The 21,016-nt window shown below is 61.7% G+C and overlaps 1 protein-coding gene across 2 annotated transcripts; it reads right to left on the reverse strand.

Moving 5' to 3' along the window:
* Positions 1–727: 727 nt before the first annotated feature.
* On the reverse strand, positions 728–20,350 carry EPPK1 (epiplakin 1). Of its 2 annotated transcripts, none has more exons than XM_053559232.1 (2): positions 20,282–20,350; positions 728–16,168 (listed from the first exon to the last, which is right to left on the reverse strand). In XM_053559232.1, exon 2 carries the CDS (start codon positions 16,118–16,120, stop codon positions 2,630–2,632), a length of 13,491 nt encoding a protein of 4,496 aa, XP_053415207.1. In that variant the 5' UTR covers positions 16,121–16,168; positions 20,282–20,350; the 3' UTR covers positions 728–2,629. The 2 variants fall into 2 exon arrangements, with proteins under 2 accessions (XP_053415207.1, XP_053415208.1); XM_053559233.1 differs by lacking the exon at positions 20,282–20,350 and adding an exon at positions 20,039–20,139.
* Between the last annotated feature and the right edge of the window lie 666 nt (positions 20,351–21,016).

Here is a 21,016-nt window from a genome sequence, read left to right on the forward strand (position 1 = left end):
GCCCTGATGAGCGCATTCCTGGTCCACTGTTTCTGCTCCTGGAGCAGAGGTATGGTGGGGAGCTCCCTGCCCACAGACAGGTCCCCTAGACAGTGATGCAAATCCTGGGGCCTGGATCTGGCTCTGTCTTCATCCTCCTGGCAGTGTTTTTCTCACACCGTTCTGAAATCCGGAGCCACAAGATGTGTGTACAGAGCGATTCCTAGGACACCAGTGATGTTAGAGACACCTCTGTCCCCTTGCAGATGCCTATCCTACTCTCAAGCCCACTCCAGACAGGCCAGGTACCCTCTGAGCCCCCAGACTCTGGCAGGGATTTTCTCCAGAGTCTAAGAAGCTCAAGTTCAGAGGTCACGCCCAGCATGGGGACCAGTTCCTGCAGGTATGCCTGGTGCCGTGTTTCTGCCCCACGCCAGTGGATCTTGGCTCACAACATCCAGCCCCTATCTTCTCCATCTGCCCCTCCTCCAAAAGCTACCCCTCAGCACAGGCAGTGTTCTCTCAGATGCCCAGACAAAGCCCACAGACATGACACCCTGCCCACACCTCCAGCTACGGGGTGGCACGTGGCTTCATGTTGTGTGTGGCTCCCCTTGGAGACAGGTGACCCGGGACCCTCCAGGTACCCCAGGAATGCAGGGGGACCATAGTGGGGGGAAATGACGACCTCTACACCAAGTAAATGCATAAAGTCTGGGGAGCCTGGCGAGGCATCAGATTGAGACAATGCAGTGACTCCGACTTCTCAGAAACCTTTTATTTATCTCTGTGGCGTATCTGCAAAATGTAAAGGTGCCAAAATTCAAAAATAGGATTAGAACAGTGGTTCTCACTCTTCCTAATATTGCGGCTCTTTAATACAGTTCCCGTGGGTCTAGACCCACAGGTTGAGAATTGCTGGATTAGAAGAATTCCAAGCCCCCAGGAAGATTGGGTAAAGAGGAAATGGTTGGGCAATCAGGAACAAAGGGTAGTAAGTTGTCAACAACAGCAATAATGTATTTAGAAAGGAGGAGGGGAAAACAGGTTTCAGTCTCCCTGGAGCAGACAAAACAGCTTCCCTGATCTAACTGCACAACAGGAGTTCAAAGGGCTCAGCCCCACCTGCCTGCTGACGGTCCGCAGAGGGATGATGGTAAGGGCTTCGCCCTGTCTCAAGGTCTCTGGGCTCTTTTCCTCCCCAGGGGTCTTGATGTCCCCCAGGGACAGCCCATCTGCCGGCAAGAGGCAGGCCCCCCCCAGGGAGATAAGCCTATCTGCCTCTCACACCCACACTGCCATTGGCAACTGAAGTTTGGGGCTCCCCCAGGAATCCTTGAGCAAGGCCCAACTGCAGCCCTGGGACACTATTGTGATGAAAGACACTAGGTTACCCTGGGTTTGGATTGCTAATTTTTCTTCTTTGGCCTCCTATCTCTATAACAAAAATGTGAATCTATCTAGATGAACTTTCCAAAATCTGAAATAGTTTTGTTCCTATGTAACAATTTTTTTTTAGAGACAGAGTCTTACTTTATTGCCCTCGGTAGAGTGCCGTAGCATCACACAGCTCATAGTAACCTCCAACTCCTGGGCTTAGGCGATTCTCTTGCCTCAGCCTCCTGAGTAGCTGGGACTACAGGCGCCCACCACAACGCCAGGCTATTTTTTGTTGCAGTTTGGCCGGGGCTGGGTTTGAACCCACCACCCTCAGGGGCTGGTGCCTTACTCACTGAACCACAGGCACCGCCCCCTATGTAACAATTTTTTTGTAAATTTCTACCAAAATGATTTCTGCAAAAGGAAGCAGGCTGGCGGCCCTAGGTTCACAGCTGCAGGCTGAGCCGCCACAAGAGAAATACTCAAGTCACTGGTGGCTACCCTGCAAAGCAGATGGCCAAGAAGAAAGAGCTGCGCACAGAGGAGCCATCACCACTTAACTGAGCACATCACACAGGAAGAAATGAGATTGCCAGAAACAAGAACATTCTTCATAAATGAAAGGAATGCATTTAATGAGAATTATAACACAATAAACGTGTGCACTTCACCATGACATTCCCAGGAGGACAGACCAAAGTGTCATTTTTCATTACACACAGAGACAAAGAAAGACATATGTAAACTATCTAAGAATTGAAAAAATATATATAGTGGGAAGTACGGGCAGACAGCCCCTACATGCTAAGATAACATGACCAGCACCAGAGTGGAAAGCAAGGACCAAGCTGCGAACAGGACAAAAAGTATGTGCTGACAATGAAATTTTCAAGTAATACCTTACGTGAAACACAATAAATCTTAACAACAACAACAAAAAAGGCTTGGCACCTGTACCCCCAGGGCTAGGTAGCCAACCACATACACTGGAGCTGGAGGGTTCGATCCAACCTGGGCCTCCCAAACAACAATGACAACTACAACCTAAAAAAATAGCCCGGTGTTCTGGAAGCCACTTGTAGTCCCACCTAATCAGGAGGCTGAGACAAAAGAATAACTTAAGCTGAAGAGTTTGAGGTTACTGTGAGCTGTGAAACCATAGCACTCTACCCAGGGTGACAGCTTGAGACTCTGACTAAAAAAAAAAAAAAGATAACAATACAGGATCAGGTAACCCCTGTGGGTCACAAACCTGACACAGACAAGCCCATCACATCCCTGACACAGGGAGAAGCAGAAGCCCAGTCTCAGAGTCAAGAGTTGCCCTGCTCAGTAGCTCTAGGTAGGTGAGGTTCTCGTGCGTGTTGGGGTCGAAGAAGCCCTTGGTGTCATCGCTTGGGTCTGCCAGGACACGGTTCATCTCCTCGTTGAAGTAGCCACGTTGGTAGGCCACGTCCACGGGCACACGGTGGCTGTGCACGGGGTCGATGACCCCACCCGTGGCGATCTGGGCCTCCAGCAGGCGAATGCCATGGTCCCGCACGATGAGGTCCCGCTGCATGGCCTGGAAGAGGGAGATCTGCTCCCCCGTGTAGGGGTCGGTGTAGCCGGTGACGGCGCGCTCAGCCGACAGCAGCTTCTCCTGGATCTCGCCGCCCACCACCCCGGTGGCCACGGCCTCCTCCACGGACAGCCGCAGGTTGCGCACGGGGTCGATGACGAAGCCAGTGGCCGCCTGCGCCTCCAGCAGCACCAGGGCCGTGCCGGGACGCAGCACGCCCTTCCACATGGCCTGGTAGATGCTCATCTTCTCCTGGCGGCCGGGCTCGTCCTTAGAGGGCACCAGGACACCCGCGATGCTGCTGGTGCCCTGCAGGTAGCGCTTGACGGAGTCCATCTCTGTCACCTCCTGAAGGGACTTAGTGCCCTGCACCAGGTCCCGCAGGGTCTCGGGGCGCAGGATCCCAGAGGTGCGCAGCTCAGAGGCGGATACCTGGCGCCGCAGGCCACGGAAGGACACCTGGCTGAGGCGCTCCTCGGACTCTTCAATGAGCTGGGTGAGGACGGCCACGAGCTCAGATAGGCCCAGGGTGCCGGCTGTGTGCTGGGCCAGGAGCTCGTCTCGGCGGGGCTCGCTCACGTAGGAGGAGAAGAGGACTTCCCAGACGGACACAGGCCGTCCCTTGAACTGCCCAGAGCGCACTTCCATGGTGGCGGCATGCAGGGCCTGCTCCTGGGGGCAGCCAGGGGCCTCGCCCTTAGCCAGGCCCTGGCAGAACCCAAAGCCACTGTCCTCATGCCCGGGAGTGCCGGGCCTCTGCTGGCGGGGTGAAGTGTCCTCCAGTCCTGGCCAGGCCCTGTGGGCCTCCTCGGCCTCCTCGATAATGGCAGTCAGCCGGCTGGTCAGTGTGGGCAAGGCCAGTGTCCCCGCGCTGAACTGGGCCAGCAGCTCCTCCCGGGTGGCCGCGCTCACGTAGCTGGATGCCAACACGTCCCACACGGGCACCGCATGGCCCTGGAGGTGGCCCACCTTGACCTCCATGGTGGCCGCACACAGCGTCCCCCGCATATCCGCGTGCGGGCTCCCCTCCTCAGCAGGGGCCAGCAGTGAGGTGAGGGCGGCACCGACCTCCTGAACCATCAGCGTGCCTGCCCGGTATCTGCCCAGCAGGTCCTGGCGTACGCTCTCGGGCACCTCACGATAGAAGAGGAGTTCCCACACAGAGACGCTCTGGCCCTGCAGGGCGCCTGAGCCCAGTGTCACACGGGCATCACGCAGGCCTCCACGCAGCTCCTCACTCAGCTGGTGCAAGGCCGAGTCCCGGCCCGCCAGCTGCAGCATGTAGAGCCCGGAGTCTACGTCGCGCACACAGCGGTGCAGCAGCTGCATATAGGTAAGGTTCTCGTGCGTGTTGGGGTCGAAGAAGCCCTTGGTGTCATCACTCGGATCTGCCAGTACGCGGTTCATCTCCTCGTCGAAGTAGCCACGCTGGTAGGCCACGTCCACGGGCACACGGTGGCTGTGTACAGGGTCGATGACCCCACCGGTGGCGATCTGGGCCTCCAGCAGACGAATGCCGTGGTCCCGCACGATGAGGTCCCGCTGCATGGCCTGGAAGAGGGAGATCTGCTGCCCCGTGTAGGGGTCGGTGTAGCCGGTGACAGCACGCTCGGCCGACAGCAGCTTCTCCTGGATCTCACCGCCCACCACCCCCGCGGCCACGGCCTCCTCCACGGACAGCCGCAGGTTGCGCACGGGGTCGATGACGAAGCCGGTGGCCGCCTGCGCCTCCAGCAGCACCAGGGCCGTGCCGGGACGCAGCACGCCCTTCCACATGGCTTGGTAGATGCTCATCTTCTCCTGGCGGCCGGGCTCGTCCTTGGAGGGCACCAGGACGCCCGCGATGCTGCTGGTTCCCTGCAGGTAGCGCTTGACGGAGTCCATCTCTGTCACCTCCTGAAGGGACTTAGTGCCCTGCACCAGGTCCCGCAGGGTCTCGGGGCCCAGGATTCCGGAGGTGCGCAGCTCGGAGGCAGACACCTGGCGCCGCAGGCCATGGAAGGACACCTGGCTGAGGCGCTCCTCAGTCTCTTCAATGAGCTGGGTAAGGACAGCTATAAGCTCAGACAGGCCCAGGGTGCCGGCCGCGTGCTGGGCCAGGAGCTCGTCTCGGTGGGCCTTGCTCAGATAGGAGGAGAAGAGGACATCCCAGACGGACACAGGCCGTCCCTGGAACTGCCCGGAGTGCACCTCCATGGTGGTGGCACGCAGGGCCAGCTCCTGGCGGTGGCCGGCGGCCTCGGCCTTGGCCAGGCCCTGGCATTGCCCTGAGCTACTGTCCGCATGCCTGGGCTTGCCAGGCCTCTGCGGGCAGGGTGAGGCATCCTCTAGTCCTGGCCGGGCGCCATGGGCTTCCTCGGCCTCCTCGGCCTCTTCGATGATGGCGGTCAGCCGGCTGGTCAGCATGGGCAAGGCCAGTGTCCCGGCACCAAACTGGGCCAGCAGCTCCTCCCTGGTGGCCCCACTCACGTAGCTGGACGCCAGCACGTCCCACACAGGCACTGTATGACCCCGGAGGCGGCCCACCTTGACCTCCATGGTGGCCGCATGCAGGGTCCCCTGCATGTCCGCATGCGTGATCCCCTCCTTGGCCAGGGCCAGCAGTGAGGTGAGGGCAGCACCGACCTCCTGCACGGTCAGGGTGCCTGCCCGGTATCTGCCCAGCAAGTCTTGGCGTACGCTCTCTGGCACCTCGTGGTAGAATAGGAGTTCCCACACGGAGACACTTTGGCCCTGCAGGGCGCCTGAGCCCAGCGTCACACGGGCATCGCGCAGGGCTCCACGCAGCTCCTCACTCAGCTGGTGCAAGGCCGAGTCCCGGCCCGCCAGCTGCAGCATGTAGAGCCCAGAGTCTGGGTCGCGCACACAGCGGCGCAGCAGCTGCACGTAGGTAAGGTTCTCATGTGTGTTGGGGTCGAAGAAGCCCTTGGTGTCATCACTCGGATCTGCCAGTACGCGGTTCATCTCCTCGTCGAAGTAGCCACGCTGGTAGGCCACGTCCACGGGCACACGGTGGCTGTGCACAGGGTCGATGACCCCACCGGTGGCGATCTGGGCCTCCAGCAGACGAATGCCGTGGTCCCGCACGATGAGGTCCCGCTGCATGGCCTGGAAGAGGGAGATCTGCTCCCCCGTGTAGGGGTCGGTGTAGCCGGTGACAGCACGCTCGGCCGACAGCAGCTTCTCCTGGATCTCGCCGCCCACCACCCCCGTGGCCACGGCCTCCTCCACGGACAGCCGCAGGTTGCGCACGGGGTCGATGACGAAGCCGGTGGCCGCCTGCGCCTCCAGCAGCACCAGGGCCGTGCCGGGACGCAGCACGCCCTTCCACATGGCCTGGTAGATGCTCATCTTCTCCTGGCAGCCGGGCTCGTCCTTGGAGGGCACCAGGACACCCGCGATGCTGCTGGTGCCCTGCAGGTATCGCTTGACGGAGTCCATCTCTGTCACCTCCTGAAGGGACTTAGTGCCCTGCACCAGGTCCCGCAGGGTCTCGGGGCCCAGGATCCCGGAGGTGCGCAGCTCAGAGGCGGACACCTGGCGCCGTAGTCCACGGAAGGACACCTGGCTGAGGCGCTCCTCGGTCTCTTCAATGAGCTGAGTGAGGAGGGCCATGAGCTCAGACAGGCCCAGGGTGCCAGCCACGTGCTGGGCCAGGAGCTCATCTCGGCGGGCCTCGCTCAGGTAGGAGGAGAAGAGGACTTCCCAGACGGACACAGGCCGTCCCTGGAACTGCCCGGAGTGCACCTCCATGGTGGTGTCATGCAGGGCCTGCTCCTGGCGGTGGCCTGTGGCCTCGGCCAGGCCCCGGCAGAGCCCAGAGCCACTGTCCGCATGCCCGGGCGTGCCGGGCCTCTGCTGGCAGGGTGAATCATCCTCCAGGCCTAGCCAGACCCTGTGGGCCTCCTCAGCCTCCTCGATGATGGCAGTCAGCCGGCTGGTCAGTGTGGGCAAGGCCAGTGTCCCAGCGCTGAACTGGGCCAGCAGCTCCTCCCGGGTGGCCGAGCTCACGTAGCTGGATGCCAACACATCCCACACGGGCACCGCATGGCCCTGGAGGCGGCCCACCTTGACCTCCATGGTGGCCGCACACAGCGTCCCCCGTATATCTGCGTGTGGGCTCCCCTCCTCAGCAGGGGCCAGCAGTGAGGTGAGGGCGGCACCGACCTCCTGAACCATCAGTGTGCCTGCCCGGTATCTGCCCAGCAGGTCCTGGCGTACGCTCTCAGGCACCTCACGATAGAAGAGGAGTTCCCACACAGAGACGGTCTGGCCCTGCAGGGCGCCTGAGCCCAGCATCACACGGGCATCACGCAGGCCTCCACGCAGCTCCTCACTCAACTGGTATAAGGCCGAGTCCCGGCCTGCCAGCTGCAGCATGTAGAGCCCGGAGTCTGGGTCGCGCACACAGCGGCGCAGCAGCTGCATGTAGGTAAGGTTCTCGTGCGTGTTGGGGTCGAAGAAGCCCTTGGTGTCATCGCTCGGGTCTGCCAGTACGCGGTTCATCTCCTCGTCGAAGTAGCCACGCTGGTAGGCCACGTCCACGGGCACACGGTGGCTGTGCACAGGGTCGATGACCCCACCGGTGGCGATCTGGGCCTCCAGCAGACGAATGCCGTGGTCCCGCACGATGAGGTCCCGCTGCATGGCCTGGAAGAGGGAGATCTGCTGCCCCGTGTAGGGGTCGGTGTAGCCGGTGACAGCACGCTCGGCCGACAGCAGCTTCTCCTGGATCTCGCCGCCCACCACCCCCGTGGCCACGGCCTCCTCCACGGACAGCCGCAGGTTGCGCACGGGGTCGATGACGAAGCCGGTGGCCGCCTGCGCCTCCAGCAGCACCAGGGCCGTGCCGGGACGCAGCACGCCCTTCCACATGGCCTGGTAGATGCTCATCTTCTCCTGGCGGCCGGGCTCGTCCTTGGAGGGCACCAGAACACCCGCGATGCTGCTGGTGCCCTGCAGGTAGTGCTTGACGGAGTCCATCTCCGTCACCTCCTGAAGGGACTTAGTGCCCTGCACCAGGTCCCGCAGGGTCTCTGGGCCCAGGATCCCGGAGTTGCGCAGCTCGGAGGCGGACACCTGGCGCCGCAGGCCACGGAAGGACACCTGGCTGAGGCGCTCCTCGGTCTCTTCAATGAGCTGGGTAAGGACAGCTATGAGCTCAGACAGGCCCAGGGTGCCGGCCGCGTGCTGGGCCAGGAGCTCGTCTCGGTGGGCCTTGCTCAGATAGGAGGAGAAGAGGACATCCCAGACGGACACAGGCCGTCCCTGGAACTGCCCGGAGTGCACCTCCATGGTGGTGGCACGCAGGGCCTGTTCCTGGCGGTGGCCGGCGGCCTTGGCCTCGGCCAGGCCCTGGCAGTGCCCTGAGCTACTGTCCGCATGCCTGGGCTTGCCAGGCCTCTGTGGGCAGGGTGAGGCATCCTCTAGTCCTGGCCGGGCCCCATGGGCTTCCTTGGCCTCCTCGGCCTCTTCGATGATGGCGGTCAGCCGGCTGGTCAGCATGGGCAAGGCCAGTGTCCCGGCACCAAACTGGGCCAGCAGCTCCTCCCTGGTGGCCCCACTCACGTAGCTGGACGCCAGCACGTCCCACACAGGCACTGTATGACCCCGGAGGCGGCCCACCTTGACCTCCATGGTGGCCGCATGCAGGGTCCCCTGCATGTCCACATGCGTGATCCCCTCCTTGGCCAGGGCCAGCAGTGAGGTGAGGGCAGCACCGACCTCCTGCACGGTCAGGGTGCCTGCCCGGTATCTGCCCAGCAAGTCTTGGCGTACGCTCTCTGGCACCTCGTGGTAGAATAGGAGTTCCCACACGGAGACACTTTGGCCCTGAAGGGCGCCTGAGCCCAGCGTCACACGGGCATCGCGCAGGGCTCCACGCAGCTCCTCACTCAGCTGGTGCAAGGCCGAGTCCCGGCCCGCCAGCTGCAGCATGTAGAGCCCGGAGTCTGCGTCGCGCACACAGCGGTGCAGCAGCTGCATGTAGGTAAGGTTCTCGTGCGTGTTGGGGTCGAAGAAGCCCTTGGTGTCATCGCTCGGGTCTGCCAGTACGCGGTTCATCTCCTCGTCGAAGTAGCCACGCTGGTAGGCCACGTCCACGGGCACACGGTGGCTGTGCACAGGGTCGATGACCCCACCCGTGGCGATCTGGGCCTCCAGCAGGCGAATGCCATGGTGCCGCACGATGAGGTCCCGCTGCATGGCCTGGAAGAGGGAGATCTGCTCCCCGGTGTAGGGGTCGGTGTAGCCGGTGACAGCACGCTCGGCCGACAGCAGCTTCTCCTGGATCTCGCCGCCCACCACCCCCGCGGCCACGGCCTCCTCCACGGACAGCCGCAGGTTGCGCACGGGGTCGATGACGAAGCCGGTGGCCGCCTGCGCCTCCAGCAGCACCAGGGCCGTGCCAGGACGCAGCACGCCCTTCCACATGGCCTGGTAGATGCTCATCTTCTCCTGGCGGCCGGGCTCGTCCTTGGAGGGCACCAGGATGCCGGCGATGCTGCTGGTGCCCTGCAGGTAGCGCTTCACTCTGTCGTCTCTTCCAATCTCCTGTGCTGTGAGCGTGCCCTTCTGCAGGCCTTCCAGCATCTCTTTTGTGAGGATGTCTGCACTGAGGAGCTCTGATGCTGTGACATTCCTTCTTATGCCTCGAAACCACTGCTGCTTCTGCTTCTGTTCCTGCTCCTTTATCATTTCTAAGATCACCTGTACAACTTTTTGTAGCGCTCGCGTGGTGTCCCTTTTGTACATTCTGACCAGCTCGAGCTTTTTTTCCTCCGTCACATATTCTGAGTTGAGCAGCTCCCAGACTGTCATCTTTCGTCCTCTGTACCTGCCCAGAGTCACTGGCACCTGCTCTGCCTTGAGAGCTCTTATTGTAGCCTCGTCGATGTACTGGAGCTCTTCTGTGTCCCTGACCACTGGGAACAGTACCCACCCTGTGTTTTCCTGTCTCTGGCACCTTGCCTGCAACTCTTGGTACGTGACCCTCTCCTGTGTGTTGGGGTCCACAAACCTCTTCTTCATGTGCTTCTGATCAGCCACGAGCGCGTACACGTCCTGGTGTAGACACTCACGTCTGTAAGCTGTCTGTAGCGGGAGTCGGTGGTGTACTCGTGGGTCGATGATGCCTCCAGTGGCCACCTGTACCTCCAGCAGCCTCAGGGCATCTGCCTTCTTGACCAAGTTCCTCTCTAAGGCTTGGAACAACGGGATCGTGTCTCCTGAATTTGGGTCGTGATAGCCTGTGGCAGCCTTCTCAGCAGCTGAGAGCCTTTCTTGTAGCTCTTCACCCACCAGCCCTGCAGCCACGGCCTCATCCACTGACAGCCTCTGTTGGGTGCAGGGGTCCAGTAGGGACCCAGTGGCGGCCTGTGCCTCCAGCAGCTGGGCTGCAAATGCTATGGGAATGAACCCTCTCCTGCTGGCCTCGTAGAAGCTCACCACCTCCTGGGTAGAGGGCACGGTCACCCCGGCGATGCAGCCACTGCCTTCCAGGTAGATGTTCACATGCTCCAGCTGCCTGAGAGCCTCCCCAGCCCTGTGATCCCTGCAGAGAGATTTCAGGGTCGTTTTGTCCAGGACTCCGGTGCTGATCAAGTCTGCGGCTGTCGTACTCCCCCTGATGGCCGCCACCTTGATGGCTTGGCTCTGCTCTTCTGCCTCCTGGATGGTTGTGGTAATGACTTCTGACAATTCCTCCAGGCCTCCATCCCTGTCTCTGTGGTCCAGCAAGAGCTTGTGCCTCCTTTCCTCTGTGAAATATGATGAGGATAGCAGGTCCCAAAGAGAGACTGTCTGGTGGGCAAACCTCCCCACGTGCATCTTCATGGCTCTGGAACGAAGAGTATTCCTGGTGGCCTCATCAATGTACATGTAGGTTTCTCCTTTCTTTACAATTTGTAGCAGATGCAGGCCTGTCTCGGGGTCTTCCACACAGCGCTCCAGCAGCTGCAGATAGGTGAGGTTCTCGTGCGTGTTGGGGTCGAAGAAGCCCTTGGTGTCGTCGCTCGGGTCTGCCAGGATGCGGTTCATCTCCTCATCGAAGTAGCCACGCTGGTAGGCCACGTCCACGGGCACGCGGTGGCTGTGCACGGGGTCTATGATGCCACCTGTGGCGATCTGGGCCTCCAGCAGGCGAATGCCGTGGTCCCGCACGATGAGGTCCTTCTTCATGGCCTGGAAGAGGGAGATCTGCTCTCCGGTGTAAGGGTCGGTGTAGCCGGTGACAGCGCGCTCGGCCGACAGCAACTTTGCGTAGGTTTCTTTGTCAAACATCCCTGCCTCGAATGCCTGCTCCACAGTCAGCTTGCGGTTCTGCACAGGGTCGATGATGAAGCCGGTGGCTGCCTGTGCTTCCAGCAGCACCAGAGCCGTACCGGGCCGCAGGATATGCCTTTGCAGGGCCTCCGGGATGCTCAGCCTCTCCTTGGTGTCCTGGATGAGGACCCCGGCAATGAAGTTGCCCCCCTCCAGGGCCCGCCTCACACTGTCTATCTGCATGACCTCCTGTGTAGTCCTCTTCCCCTGCTGCAGCTCCTCCAGCATCTTCTTGGTGATCAGCTGGGACCTGAACAAGTCCTGGGCTGACACCTGCTTCCGGAGCCCTGTGAAGGTGGCCGGGAGGGGCTGTCCCTCTGCAGCCTCCACTAGGGCTGTGACCACACTGACCACTTGCCGCAGTGCTGCCGCCCTCCCAGACTGGCACAGGGCTGCCAGCTCCTGCCGCTTGTCAGGGCTGATGTACTCAGAGCACAGCAGGTCCCAGAGCGACACGCTGCACCCTTGAAACCTCCCCGTGCTGACAGGCACCTTCATGGCCCTCAAGGCTACTGCGGTGTGGTCATCCACTTGCAGCACTGTGTCCTCGGAGAGTGGCAGCAGAAACAGGCCAGTCTCAGCATCCAGCATGCAGAGCTCCTTGAGCTGCTGGTATGTCACTTTGTCCTGCGTGTTGGGGTCAAAGAAGAACTTGTTGTCTGCCTCGGTTGTGGTCAGTGCCCGGCCTGTCTCTTCGTCAAGGAAGCCAAGCCTGCAAGCCACTGCCTGGGGCAGGTGCACCCTGTGCACAGGGTCCACCACACCCCCTGTGGCCAGCTGCACCTGCAGGAGGGGAAAGCCCTCACTCCGGGGCACGAGCCCTTTCTCCACAGCCTGCCACAGAGAGAGGGGGCCCACCGAGTAGAGGTCTGTGTATCCTGCCACAGCCCTCTCAGCCTGCCGGAGCCGCTCACTCAGTCCCCTGCCTACCAGGCCGGCCTTGAGTGCCTCCTCCACTGACAGTCTCTGGCTGGTCAGAGGGTCAACAAGGGATCCAGATGCTACCTGGGCCTCCAGCAGGCTCTGGCCCAGGCCTGCGGCCAGGAGGCCATCCTTCATGGCCTGGGAAATGCTGACCTTGGTCCCAGAGGGCTGCAGCAACACTCCAGCCACGCAGCCTGTGCCCCACAGGCAAGCCTTCACCTCCGGCTGCTTGGCCACCTCCGCAGGCAGCTGCATGCCTTGAGCCAGTGCCTCCAGGGTCTCCTGAGTGATGATGCCCATGTCCAGCAGCCAGGTGGCAGGGACCTCACCCCACGGGCCAGGCACCGTGATGTGTGCCTGAGCCAAGAGCTCGGCCTCCTGCACCCACTTCTGCACAGTTCCGTGCAGCTGGGCTGTGGTGGTCCTCCCCTCCCGAACATCCTCCAGGAAGCCCCTCCTCTGCTCTTCAGTGAAGTGGTGAGAGCCGAGCAGGTCCCAGAGAGACACGCTGCCTGCTGTGCCTGGCGTGGCCCGGAGGACCTCCTCAATCTGCTCATCAGTGGGGACAGTGGGGCCACTTTCTGGCAAGGGCAGGAAGTACAGGCCAGAGGCCTCATCCTGAGCACATTGCTCTAGGAGCCGGACGTAGCTGGTGTGTCCCCGGCCATCCAGTGTGGGGAAGGTCTCGGAGGACTTGGACACAGCCATCTCTATCTCCTGGTCAATGTAGCCACGCTCAATGGCCACTGGCATGGGGAGATGTAGGTGGCCTGTGGGGTCAATGACCCCTCCTGTGGCCACCTGGGCCTCTAGGAGGCGGGTGGCTTGCTCCAAAGGGACAAGGCCCTTCCTCATGGCCTGAAACAAGGACACCTGCTTCCCAGAAAAGGGGTCTCTGAAGCCAGTGACAGAGCCCTCGGCCCACCTCAGCCTGTGGTATAGCTCTGGCCCCACCACGCCCTTGTGCACGGCCTCATCCACTGAGAGAGTCTCTAGACTGTGAGGGTCCACAATGGCTCCAGTGGCTGCCTGAGCCTCTAGCAGAGCCAGGGCCACACGGGGGGCCAGCAGCTGGCGCTGCATAGCCTGGTAGAGGCTGAGCTGTTGGTTCGAAGGCTGCAACAGCACACCAGCCACAGCACCCGAGCCACGTAGGGACCTGTGAACACTGTCCAGGCGGAGGAGGGCCTCGGGGCTGACTGTCCCTGCTAGCACTTGGTCTAAGAGCTGCTGGTTGATAACATGGGCCTCCAGGAGCTGATAGGCGGTGACATAGCCCCGCAGTGTGGGCACAGTGATGTCTGCCCTCCTGCATGATGCAGCCTCCAGCAGCCGCTCAACCTGTTCCCGCGTGACCCTGCCCAGCCAGTATTGCCGCAGCAGCTGCCTCCTCTGGGCCTCGCTGACGTACTCTGAGTTGACCAGCTCCCATGCAGAGACCCTCTGCCCCTGGAGCCGCCCGTACTTCACAGACAGCACCAGGTTCTGGAGGGCTTGCTGGGTGGCGCTGTCCACAAGCTGGGGCCGTGCACCGGACAGTGGCAGCAGGTGTAAGCCTGTTGCGGGGTCGCGCACACAGCGCTCCAGCAGCTGCAGGTATGTGAGGTTCTCATGTGTGTTGGGGTCGAAGAAGCCCTTGGTGTCGTCACTGGGGTCCAAGAGGATGGAGTTCAGTGTCTGGTCAAAGTAGCCGCGCTGGTAGGCTACGTCCACGGGCACGCGGTGGCTGTGCACAGGGTCGATGACCCCGCCCGTGGCGATCTGGGCCTCCAGCAGGCGGATGCCGTGGTCCCGCACGATGAGGTCCCGCTGCATGGCCTGGAAGAGGGAGATCTGCTCCCCAGTGTAGGGGTCGGTGTAGCCGGTGACGGCACGCTCGGCCGATAGCAGCTTCATGTACACATCAGGCCCAATGATGCCGGCCGTCAGTGCCTCCTCCACAGAGTGGCTCTTGTTTTCCTTGGGGTCCATGATGAAGCCAGTGGCGGCCTGTGCCTCAAGAAGGATGAGGGCAGTACCAGGCCTGAGCAGCCCCCTGCCGCGGGCCTCGTACACACTGAGCCGCTCCTGGGAGTCAGGCAGCAGCAAGCCAGCGATGCAGCCCGTGCCCTGTAGGTAGCGCTGCACTGAGTCCAGGCTGCCCACGTCCTGGGCCGTGGTCTGTCCTTGTTCCAGCTGCTCATACACATCCTGGCCGATGATCTTGGCGCTCAGTAGTTCTTCTGGTGTTACAGAATCCCTGAGCCCAGCAAAAGTGACCCTGGCAGTGGCTGCAGCTTGCTCGATGGTAGATTTCAGCTCAGCGGCCAGCTCCTCCACTGACAGGGCACCTTCCCTATGCCGCCGGGCTAGCATTGCTCTCTGCTGTACAGGGACTGCCTCAGAGAAGAGCAGCTCCCAGAGGGACACGGGCCGGTCCTGGGCCTTCCCCACAGAGATGGTGGTCATGGCTGCACTCAAGGCTTGCCGAGTGCAGTCCTCAATGAACGGGGGTCCCCAGGGTGTCTCTTCATTAAGCCGCCCTGGGACGGGTAGGAAGGCGAGCCCTGTTTCAGGGTCAGTGACACAGCAGGCCAGCAGCTGCTCGTAGTGCAGGCTTCTGTGCGTGCTGGGGTCTGTGTAGCCAGCGGCCTGTGAGAGCAGCTGCTGAGTGGCCTTGTCCAGGCAGCCAAAGTGCAGGGCTGCCCCCAGGGGCAGCCGAAGCCTGCGGGTGGGACATACTAATCCACCTGTGGCCATCTGTGCATCCAGGAGTCGCAGTGCCAGCGGCCTGTCCACCAGTCCTTTCTTCATGGCCTGAAAGACGGGAATCCGGGAGATGCTGAAGGGGTCGTGGTACCCGATCACAGCCTGCTCCGCCACAAGGAGCTGCTCGTGGAGCTCAGGACCAACCAGACCCACCGTGACTGCCTCATCCACCCACAGCCGTCGGCCTGTGGCTGGGTCCACCAGGGTGTAGGTGGCAGCCTGAGCCTCCAGAAGTGGGAGTACAGTGCCCATTGGGAGCAGATGCTCAGAGATGGCCTGGAAAAAACTCTTCTTGTGGCCTTCAGGCAGCAGGACAACCCCTGCCACGCTGCCAGTCCCCTCCAGGTACCGCCGCACTTCAGCACGCCTGCTCACATCCTGCATAGCCAGCCTGCCCTCCTGCAGGCCTTGCATGGCCTCCTTGTCCAGGACACCTGCCTCTAGCAGCTCAGCAGCACTCACCGCCCTGCCCAGGGAGTGGAATGTGATCCTGATGGGTAGCAGGGCCAACCCTAAGCCAGGGGCCTGCACACACCTTTCCAGAAGCTTGCGGTATGTCAGCCGCTCCAGAGTGTTGGGGTCGAGGAAACCCCGGGAACTTGCGTTAGGCTCAAGCTCCAACAGGCCCTGCCACGTCTCCCGATCCAGGAGGCCCTGCTGGCAGGCTGTCTCAGGGTCCACTCGCACGCCCCGGGCGGGGTCCACCAGGCCCCCTGTGGCCAACTGGGCCTCCAGCCAACTCCAGCCCAGGGACCTGTCCACGACCTCCTTCCCAATGGCCTGGAAGAGGGCCAGCTTCTCACCCCCATATGGGTCTGGGTAGCCAGTGACTGCACACTCAGCAGCCAGAAGCTTCTCCCTCAGCTCCAGCCCCACTAGGCCCTCCTGCAGAGCCTGTGACACAGGGAGCAGCTGGCCCTGGACAGGGTCCACGAGGCCTCCGGTGGCCGCCTGGGCCTCCAGCAGAGTCAGTCCCAGCCCTGCAGGCAGATGGCCCTGCTTCATGGCCGTGTAGAAACTCTGGACCTGGCCTGAGGCCTCCATGTACACCCCAGCTATGCCCCTGGCCTGGGAGGATGGAGCTGCCTTGGCCTCCAGCCTGCAGGGGCTGCTGGCTTCTGGCACAGCCGTCATGGTTTGGGGGATGCTGGCCTGCCGCATGCTGTCAGAGACCCTGATGTGGCAAGGAGAGGTGTGACTGCTCATCACACACAGCTGGTTGTGTAGAACTTGCCAGAGGTCTACTTGTGTGTCCTGTGGGGAACAGAAAGGCTCAGTCAGGTACCAAGGCCAGAGCATTCCCTGAGAAGCCAAATCTGCTGTGCAAAAGTCAACCCCACCCTGGGGAATGAGCACCCTCCACCCAGGGACCCCCACGTGCAGAGCACACAGAGGGTCAGGGTGAGCTCAGGGGTCTGTGGCTGGCCTCTCAGGACTCAAGGGCAGTCTTCTGTGGCTGGTCATAGCCCCCAAGGTGCTGGTGCAAAGACACTGGGCCCCTCTGTCCTCAGCCATGTCCCAGAAAGGCTGCAGCTCTACCCACAAGCCCCACAGCTTGGGCACCAGTCTCCCAACCTCTGGGCCCTCCCTTCACTTCCTCAGAGGCTCTACCCTGTGCCTACCTGCCCCAATCCACAAGCTTCTCAATACCTTCTACCCATACTAGGAAGCCTCTGCCTTCAAATATAGGGGCACCAGCCCCCCCAGCTCCCTCTCCCTCCCCAACTCTCTATGGGACTTTCACAAGACACCTGCCCTCTGACCTGCCAGGTGTCCTGCCTCAGCCTGGCCTTCTGTTCCCTCTGAACATTCAATCTGAAATCTCCCCTAGCCCACCACACCACCATACCCTCTAGGCTGTGGCACCCCTACAACCACATCCTGTCGTGGGGGGCCCAGGTGGGGGGGGCCACAGATTCAGCACGCAGGCACCATTCCTGGCGGGTGTTGTGCACAGGCCAGGCAAGGGCCCCTCACCGGCCCGTCCTGTCATCTGGCTCCACACGCTGCTCCTCTGCACAGACTGCTGAGCAGCGCATTCTTTCCTGGCCATACCCACCACCTCCTGGTCTGTCCCTTTCTCCTCCCAGCACCTGTGCTGAGGTAAAATGAGACCGTGCAGGAATGGGGCTGATCCTAACCCAGGGCAGCTGGTGTTCCTGCAAGATGACACTCAGACAAGAGGCGGCGCATGCTGATGGAGGCAGAGGCCTGCTTGCCGTTTCCTCAGACCCTCGACCCCAGCCCCCTCATTCCTGTTGGAACCCACACCACCCCACAGAGGGTCTTGGGAGGAGGGTCAGACCCCCACATCCACCCCTCCCCCCATCCCACAGCTCCTGCTGGGGCAGCCGCCAACTCCAGCTGCCAAACTCCACAAACACATTTTGGGCTTGACCACTGCCTGCCTCTGGCTCCTCCCTGGTGATGGGCTCTTGCTGTGCATCCTCCACCCACTAAGTCAGAGGTCTCCTTCACCTGCCCTCAGCTCCCGAAATCTGCAGCTGGAGCCCAGCTGTCCTGGAGTTCCAGAACCTCAAGTCCAGCACACCATAGGCATCACACCCATCTGTGCTCTGGGGACCTGCAACCCTAACTATGGAAGGTGCTGAGGTTCTCTCATGTCCTCTTCCAGGATGGTCCCCTGAGGAGCCACTACATAGCTTGCGAGCCCTGCATGCCACCCTGCAGCCTGTCACTCAGGGTGGCCTCCACACCATACAGCAGGGGACCCCACCAGGCAGCAGAAGAGGTGGGCTTTAGTCCTCCCTGTGCCAGGGGCAGCATGGCTCAGATGGTTACAGTGCCCCATAGTCTGTAGTGGGATAGGCCCTTGATGTCACAGGACCTAGTAGGGTGGACAGGTGCTGCCCAGACACCTGGGCAGGGGTATAGGATTCAGCTCCCAGCTTGTGAGGGCTGTGGGCAGATGGCCCCTCTGATAGCCCCTTTGGGAATTGCCTCAGACATTGGTGCCAGGATGAGGAGGGCCAGTGCCACTAGGCTGGGGGAGCACCCAGACTCAGGACACAGAGTGCAGTTCAGCTCTCCCAAGGGAGTGCACTTGGGACAGTGTCAGGTAAGGGAGAAGATACACAGGACATGCAGGACACACACAGGGGACCATGCAAGTTACTGGCTGGATGGGGCCCTCACCTCTACCGCATGCCACCAGAAAGCAGCTAGCCTAACAGGGAGTTAGGACCACGTGCTCAAGGCACTGTGGAAGGGCTGGCTCCCAGGGGCCCCCTGCAGGCTGGGGCACAATCACCCAGGAGGCCAGGTACTCTGCTTTCCCACAGCGCCATGCCCCAGGATGTGGGCCGCACGGGTCCAGGAACCACCTACCATCCCCAATGACCTAATGGGGGCTTTGACTCCACCCTTTCAAACCTTCAAAGGGGTTTCCCTTTGAAACACTCTTGGTTGAGGGGTTTTGACATCCTGGTCCCTAGATGAAGGAAAGCTTTCACCAAAGGACACAGCCAGGCCCACTGAGCCAAGGGCTGCTACAGCTCCCAGAGTGCTTTGGCCCCTTCTGTCCAGGACCATGTGGCCAGAGGGGAGTCACTTGCCCAGCAGGGCAGCACATTTCACCAGGAGGGCGTGAGGCATGTATGGGTCTGCCCTGCCCAGTTCTGCTTGGAAGGGGGTCTGGTCACTCCCCAGCTTGAGCCAGAAGATGTGCACTGGGTTGAAGGGATCTGGATAGTGGGAGAGTCCAGGGTTGCCCAGGGGAGCCATCCCGAGAGCCTTCTCTTATGTGCTTGGCTTCCTTAGGAAGAGGCTGGGCTCAAGAGCACAGTGTAGCCATGCTGGATAATACAGGGCTGCCTACCCTGCCTCCTCACTTCCCTTCCTGGGACCATCCTGAGACCACTCCCCAGGGTCTCAGGCTCCACTTCCAGGAACTCTGCCTGGGTGCTGTTGTGCCCATCTGCACCAGTGAGTGTCCCCCGGGAACTGTTCCCTCTGCCAAGCATGCCTCACTCCAGGGCCCCTCCACACGGCCTGGGAGCCCAGAGGACTATGCAGGAGGGTGACATCCAGCCCAGGCTAGGTTCTGGCAAGAGGGCCAGGTGAAGGGAGAAGAGAGAAGCTCAGGGAGGTCAGAGCATCACAGGCCAGATGGGCTGTGCTCCTGTGGAGAAGGCAATGCCAGGGTGAGACAGCCAGAGACAGCCAACGTAAGCAGGGTGGGGACAGTGGCTCAGGTTCCCTCAACAAAGGAAGACTCAGGAAAGAGGCGAGGAGGTGGGGCAGGGAGGCCACATGTGAGCGTGCCGGCTGCAGATGGCTGTGCCACTCCCTGTCCCTTCGGTGGCAACCTTGAGCCTGGTATTGCTTCTCGGGCCCTGCCCCTTCCCAGGCTGGCAAGAGGAAGGTCCAAAGAGGGTGGCCTGGGTCTGCACAGGGACCTGGGAAGGCAGCAGGACAAGAGAAACAGCTGGAGCGAATGAAGGCCATCCAGGGCAGGGCCGGGGAGTTGAAGAGGAAGTTTCAAGGCAGGAGACCAGAGGAAAGCTCAAGGCGTCACAGAAGCCAAAGGGTCAGTGTCCCCTTGGGGCCTACAGATTTCCCAGGAGTCTGAGGAAGGAAAGGTCCCCGCCTCAGGCGGTCCTCAGGCAACAAGTGAAGGGAGTCCCTTCCTGAGAAGGCTGGCTCTGTGCTCAGTGTGGGGGAGCCGGGCATGATCCGTCACCACACTGCCTACAGAGCCCCCTCCAGCCTGGAGCCAGACCAGAACAGATCCTGGTGGTGCTGCCTGAGCCCACATAGGGAGGCAGCAACCTTGACCTCTGTCCCATGTGGGAAGACCCCACCCACGTGTACCCTGCACCTGCCATCAGAGACCTTAACACAAGCTTGGAACACAGGCAGGTGGGAGGAGAGCCACCTCCAATGGTGGGGAGAGCCTCTCCTACCTCTGCCTCCCCAAGGTCTCCAGATGACCAGAGTGACTCTCCTTGTGACCGCTCACCCTGGACAGCAGGCAGCTCCCTCACCGGCCAGCGATGCACTCTAGCCCCAACAACGCCGCCAAGAACTGCCCGCCCTCTCAATCTGGCATCCTGTTGGCCTGGCCACCTGCCTGCTCCGAAGACGCCCCCTGCCCAGCCATACCAGGGGAGGAGACTGGGAGGAACCCGATCTGCGGGCTGCCCAGGCCGGCGCACCCAACCTGCCAGGAAGCCGCGGGCTGGCGAGCCCTCTGCGCCTGGTCTCATGCCCCAGCCCAGCCCGGACTCTAGTGGGACACCTGCCGGGCAGGCCGCACCGCCTGCCTGCGCCTCCCCCAGCCCTGGCCTCGGCCCGGCAAGTATTTCGGTTTCCTTCGGTGGCCCGCTCCCCGGTCCATGTCCCCACCTGCCTGCACCCGTCCGTTCAGCAACCAGCGTGATATCCTTCGCTTGGCCCCTCGCAGTTTTAAATGCGTGCAGGCCCCACCCCACGGCGGCCCCGCCCTCCATCCGGGGGCGCGAGGAGGGGCGGGTCGAGGAGGGGCGGGGCAGGCGGGCGGGAGCCTCCCCACCTGCCCACCCCCCAGTCGCAGACAAGGAACGACTGGCAGGCCAGTGGGGACGGGAGCGTCCCGCGTCCCGCGCTTTTGAGCAGAGTTGGTGGGGAAATGCAGGGAGTGGGAGTGGGCAGGCTCCCCAGGGTGCAGGTGTCCTCAGGATTCTTCGTGGGAGCTTTCTGCCCTGACCTTGTAAGAGCTGGGCTCTCCTTGTCCACAGCAGGTTCTCAGCCTTGTCTGGGGGCGGTGGCCAGGCCTCACCCCACAGGTCCAGCCCCTCCAACTGGGCTCAGAGAAGGTTCCCAGTCCATTTGGGAGTACCTGGCGCCCACGTTCCGAGGCAGGCTGGAGGCATTACGGGTGTCCTTGGGGAACTGGCCTGCTGGGAGCCCCAGCCCAGCACAGAGGAACTTCTGCCTGGTCTCCTCATCTTTGCTGCCCAGAGATCCCAGATGAGGATTGGGTCTCCTGGGGTGGGGGTGCTGGGGACGGCTTCTACGGCTCTACCCTCACTGTCACCACCACATCCACATTCACACCTGCTCCCCAAGATGTCCTGGATCCTGGGCCACCCTCTGGCCACC

The sequence above is a fragment of the Nycticebus coucang genome, chromosome 13, assembly GCF_027406575.1.
Source record: "Nycticebus coucang isolate mNycCou1 chromosome 13, mNycCou1.pri, whole genome shotgun sequence".
Classification (NCBI taxonomy): domain Eukaryota; kingdom Metazoa; phylum Chordata; class Mammalia; order Primates; family Lorisidae; genus Nycticebus; species Nycticebus coucang.